Genomic DNA, 4206 nt, shown 5'->3' with positions numbered 1-4206 from the left:
TTTCACAGGTGGGAACCCACAAGTGACCCATTTCCCCCCTTGCACCAGTGTTCCAGAAACAGCACAATGTGTGTGAGCACATGGATCACCTCTCTCCACAGGGCACAGCTCTCCCTGCAAGGAGCACCTGGGGCACAGGCTGCCCAGTGTGAGCCATCCCCACGGTCATTTTGGGGCTGAAAATGGTAAGGCCGGAGGTGCCTCAGCACGTGGATTCCACCGGCTGCCAGAACCTGGGCATGCCAGCAGTGAGGGACAATGGGGAGGTTCCACAGAGGGCTGGGCTACTGCTGTGTAACAATGGGTGACCCGTGCCAGGGCGGGCCATCGCCTTGAAACGGGGGACACCATAAACAGAGCCACATGCAGCAAGGAACGAGGAGGAGACTGAAGAGGAAGGAGCCTGTCAGCTGCCTACCTTTGCTCTGCTTCCTGCCCCACCTCCTATCACCTGCCATCCCACTGCTCCTGTCTGGAGCAGTAGCACAGAAGGCCCTTGCTCACAGCAGGTCTGTGTTTTCGGACAGGTCAGCAGCCATGGCAGAGCTCACCCTGGGCCAGATGCTGGATTCGGCCATCGGGACGCCCAAGACTGAGCCCATCAACTTTGAGCAGCTGCGCAACCTGCTGCGTGGGATGCTTGTGAACCTGGGCCTGCAGGATCTGTCCATCCAGGCCAGCGGGGAACCCCTGGAGGGGGCCCCGAAAATCCCCCCACCTAGCTCTGTGGCTGCTGACATTGAGGAGTTAAAGCAGAGAACGGAAGCCAACGAAAGAGAAATCGCTGAGGTAGAGGCTCTTCCCAGCCCCCTCCTCTGGGGTCTGCACCACCTCTCTGCTGCTGGGCAGCTGCTGAAGATGTGATGGAGGCCCAGCAGTGTCCTGTGCCAGCCTGTCCTGTGCCCTGCACTGCCCCTAGCTCTGTGCAGACCACAGTGGGGGAAAGGATCTGCTCCCCAGAGACCCTGCCCTGGGGCTCACTCTGCCATCCCCCTCTCCTAGGTCAGGGCTCTTTGCGAGGGGCTCCGTGTGGAGATCGACGAGATGAAGGAGCAGCAGTCCCAAATGGCAGAGAACATGCAGAAGATGCAGGAGACTCTGGACACTGTGAGCTGCCAACAGAGCCCCTGGGAGCTCCCCCTTACTGTGTTGCCCTGCTGCCCCTGCTTTACAGCCCTGGGTGGCTCCCAGTGTGAAGGGCACCAGAAGAGAAGAGTGGGAAGGGTGTCCCTGTAGAGGAACGTGGGAGCTCAGCCCAATCCACCCAGAGCCCCTCCTCCTCCCCAGAGCACTGCCCCAGGGAGGGCAGAAGGGCACCTCTGCCTGCAGGTCAGACCAGTGGTAGAGGTCACTGCCTGCCTCAGCCAGGGATGCTGAGGCACCTGTGAACTAAACAGCCCCCAGAAAAGTAACGTGTGCTGGGAGGGATGGCAGATAAATGTGCAGTATAGGCACAGCCCTGCCCAGAGTCACTCTCCCTTGTGCCTGAAATAATTTGCAGATGGTCCTTTTAAATCCTGCTCCCATGTTCTGACTGCTGTTCCCTCTCCTCGCCCCACTCCAGGTGAACTTCGAGGATATGCTGGAGAACCTCCGCGACCAGCTGGTGGACAGTGTCATGGTACATCCCTGAGCACACCTGGGCCCTGCTCCAGGACAGGATGTGCCTGCATCCCCAGGGGACCCTCCCAGTGTGCCCTGTTCCCCCACATCAGGGCATGGGCAGCAATGCTGGGGGGGGGTCAGTGGTCCTCTGGGTCCCGTGGAGGGCGACAAAGATGATTTGGGGACTGGGGAAAGGCTGAGGGGGCTGGGCCTGTTCAGCCTTGAGAAGGCTGAGAGGGAGCCAAGGCTGGGAGGGCGGTGCTGAGCATACGGGGGGGATCTGTACCTCAGTTTCCCCAGGAAAAAGCTGGGTGGGGAGGCTGGCTTGGGGATGCTGAACGCAGCCCCACGTTGCAGCCATCCCACTCTCTGCTTCCCAGTCTTCTGTGAAGGACGTGATGGACAGGATGGATGGATGCCAGGATGGACAGGCCCCCCCGGACTGGCCGCAGGGCTCTGGCATTCGCTCAAACCCTTGGGAGGACCCCGGGCTGATTGTCATCGGAAACGAAAGTACGTCTGGGCAGGCCTGGGGAGGGGATCCAGCGGCTGTGAGGGGCACAGCGGGGCAGGCAGGGGGCCTGTGGACTGCTGGGTTTTCCCCCAGCTGTGTTCCCCAGGGCTCCCCCAATCCCAGAGAGCTCCCCCTGCTCTCTTCTCCCAGTTACCCTTGCGGACAGGTTCATGGCATCCTCACCAAGGCAGCGGGATACCCAGCCCTCCAGCCCTATGCCCTCAAAGTCCAGGGCTGGGGCACAGAGCAGAGGGAAGGACTTGTCACCTGGGGGCATGAGCAGCCCCCGAGTGTCCTTCATGGAAAGCGACACGGGATGGAACGACATGGGACAGATCCAGGATGAGGAGATCAAGATGGGCATCTCCAAGGGAGCAGCTCTTCCCAGCCCAAAGGCATGGAGCAGAGGGAAGAAGTTGCCACAGGGGGCTGTGAGCAGCCCCCGAGTCTCTTTCATGGAAAGCGACACGGGATGGAACGACATGGGACAGATCCAGGATGAGGAGATCAAGATGGGCATCTCCAAGGGAGCAGCTCTTCCCAGCCCAAAGGCATGGAGCAGAGGGAAGAAGTTGCCACGGGGGGCTGTGAGCAGCCCCCGAGTGTCCTTTGTGGAAAGTGACGTGGGATTGAGTGACGTGGAACAGAGCGGGGATGATGAAGAGATCAAGACAAGCATCTCAAAGGCAGAGGCCCTTCCCAGCCTCCTGGATGCTCCCCGTGGGATGAACAACGTGGAACAGATCAAAGACGAAGAGATCAAGATGAGACTCTCCAAGGCAGAGTCTCTTCCCAGCCCCCTGCGTACTCCCCCTGAGATGAATGACGTGGAGCAGATCAAGGACGAAGAGATTGAGAGGAGCTTCTCTAAGGTAGACTCTTCCCACCCCCTGGGTGCTCCCTCTTGGATGCCCCCTCCCCTGGGGTCTGTACCCCCATTGTGCTGTCCTTAGACCAAGGTCTGGTTCAAACCCAAGCTCACAGAGGCACAGGGAGCTTCACTGAGGGAAGGGGATTGAGTTTTGGGGGCAAGAGCTGGGGCTGAAACACTGCACTGCTTGCTTAGGCTCCTCCCCATGTTCAGACAAAAAGTTTGGATGGTGATGTCACTGCCCTGAGAGTGCATCCAGGATCCCCTGGCATCCACACCCCCATCCAGCCCATGATGTCAGTACGAGGCCACCGAATATCACAGACCCTCTGGATCCCAGCTGAGAGTGTGGCTGGGACTGACAGGTGAGTGCCACGGGGACAGCGATGGCTTTGGGGACAGCACTGGCCATGTTTCCTCCACAGGGCCCATGTGGGGCCCTGGCACCGGCCCCATTTATCTGCTGATCGCACTGTGGGGGTGCTGGTGATGGAGCTGTGCCGTGTCCTCCCAGTGGCAGCAGGTCCCGGACAGCCAAAGAGGCGCAAGGAAGGGGCAGCTTCAGGATGGAGCCCTCCCAGATCGAACCCGGGATGTGAGTACAAAGCTTTCCTGACAAGTGTAGGGGTCATTCCCCCAGGTAGGGCTGTGATGGTGCCAGAGCCAGGCATGATTTACTCTCCTAGCACGGCTCAGGGGGGTCCTGAACACTGACCAAGCAAGGGCACGGGTGTGAGGGCTGGTTGGGATGGCAGGTGTGGTGCCACCTCACCTCCCTGCCTGGCCTGAGGCTTTTGGGCACTTCCCAGGCAGTTGCCTGTTATGAGCTGGAGCTTTGCCCCAGGAAAATAACCCATCTCCCCTATTGCACCCCTTTTATTTAGTAACCAGCTGGTGGGTTGGGCTGTGCTGGGGTGGGCTGAGGGAGAAACCACGCTCAGCACCCCACGATCCCCCCTGCAAACACCGAAACTCCCTGCAGCCACGTGCCTGGCACCAGCTGCTGCCTGCACAGGCAGATCTGCATCCCCTCAGGAGTTCACCTAGCCCTTTCCCCCCCCCCCCCCCCATTTTAGGAAGATCTTAAAGGTGTCCTCTCCTGAGTACTTGCCCAGAGACCAGCCCTTCACCATGCCGTTTCCTGGCCCGTGAGTAGCAGCAGCACCGGTGCCTCGGGGGGTGCGCGGGTGGGACAGGGGCAGGCGGGTGCTGGCAG

At 60.2% G+C, this 4206-nt stretch overlaps 1 protein-coding gene across 1 annotated transcript; it reads left to right on the top strand.

Moving 5' to 3' along the window:
- Nucleotides 1–228: 228 nt before the first annotated feature.
- Nucleotides 229–3589, top strand: LOC114058565. The gene is made up of 7 exons (XM_027886048.1): nt 229–789; nt 1003–1107; nt 1565–1621; nt 1986–2118; nt 2270–2991; nt 3204–3355; nt 3505–3589. The coding sequence occupies exons 1-7, from the start codon at nt 364–366 to the stop codon at nt 3587–3589; spliced, it is 1680 nt and encodes a 559-aa protein (XP_027741849.1). The 5' UTR covers nt 229–363.
- The last annotated feature ends 617 nt before the right edge of the window (nt 3590–4206 follow it).

Source organism: Empidonax traillii, unplaced genomic scaffold (assembly GCF_003031625.1).
Source record: "Empidonax traillii isolate 1590-97213 ecotype Southwest subspecies unplaced genomic scaffold, ASM303162v1 scaffold177:size1754471, whole genome shotgun sequence".
Lineage (NCBI taxonomy): Eukaryota > Metazoa > Chordata > Aves > Passeriformes > Tyrannidae > Empidonax > Empidonax traillii.
Note: the sequence above shows the minus strand (reverse complement) of the source record. Positions and strands in the feature narration are given on the sequence as shown.

Coding starts and splice junctions, on each gene's coding strand:
- LOC114058565 (XM_027886048.1), top strand. CDS start 364: ATGCAGCAAGGAACGAGGAGGAGACTGAAGAGGAAGGAGCCTGTCAGC. Junction 790..1,002: donor ACGAAAGAGAAATCGCTGAG/GTAGAGGCTCTT, acceptor CCCCTCTCCTAG/GTCAGGGCTCTTTGCGAGGG. Junction 2,992..3,203: donor TTGAGAGGAGCTTCTCTAAG/GTAGACTCTTCC, acceptor CCCCATGTTCAG/ACAAAAAGTTTGGATGGTGA.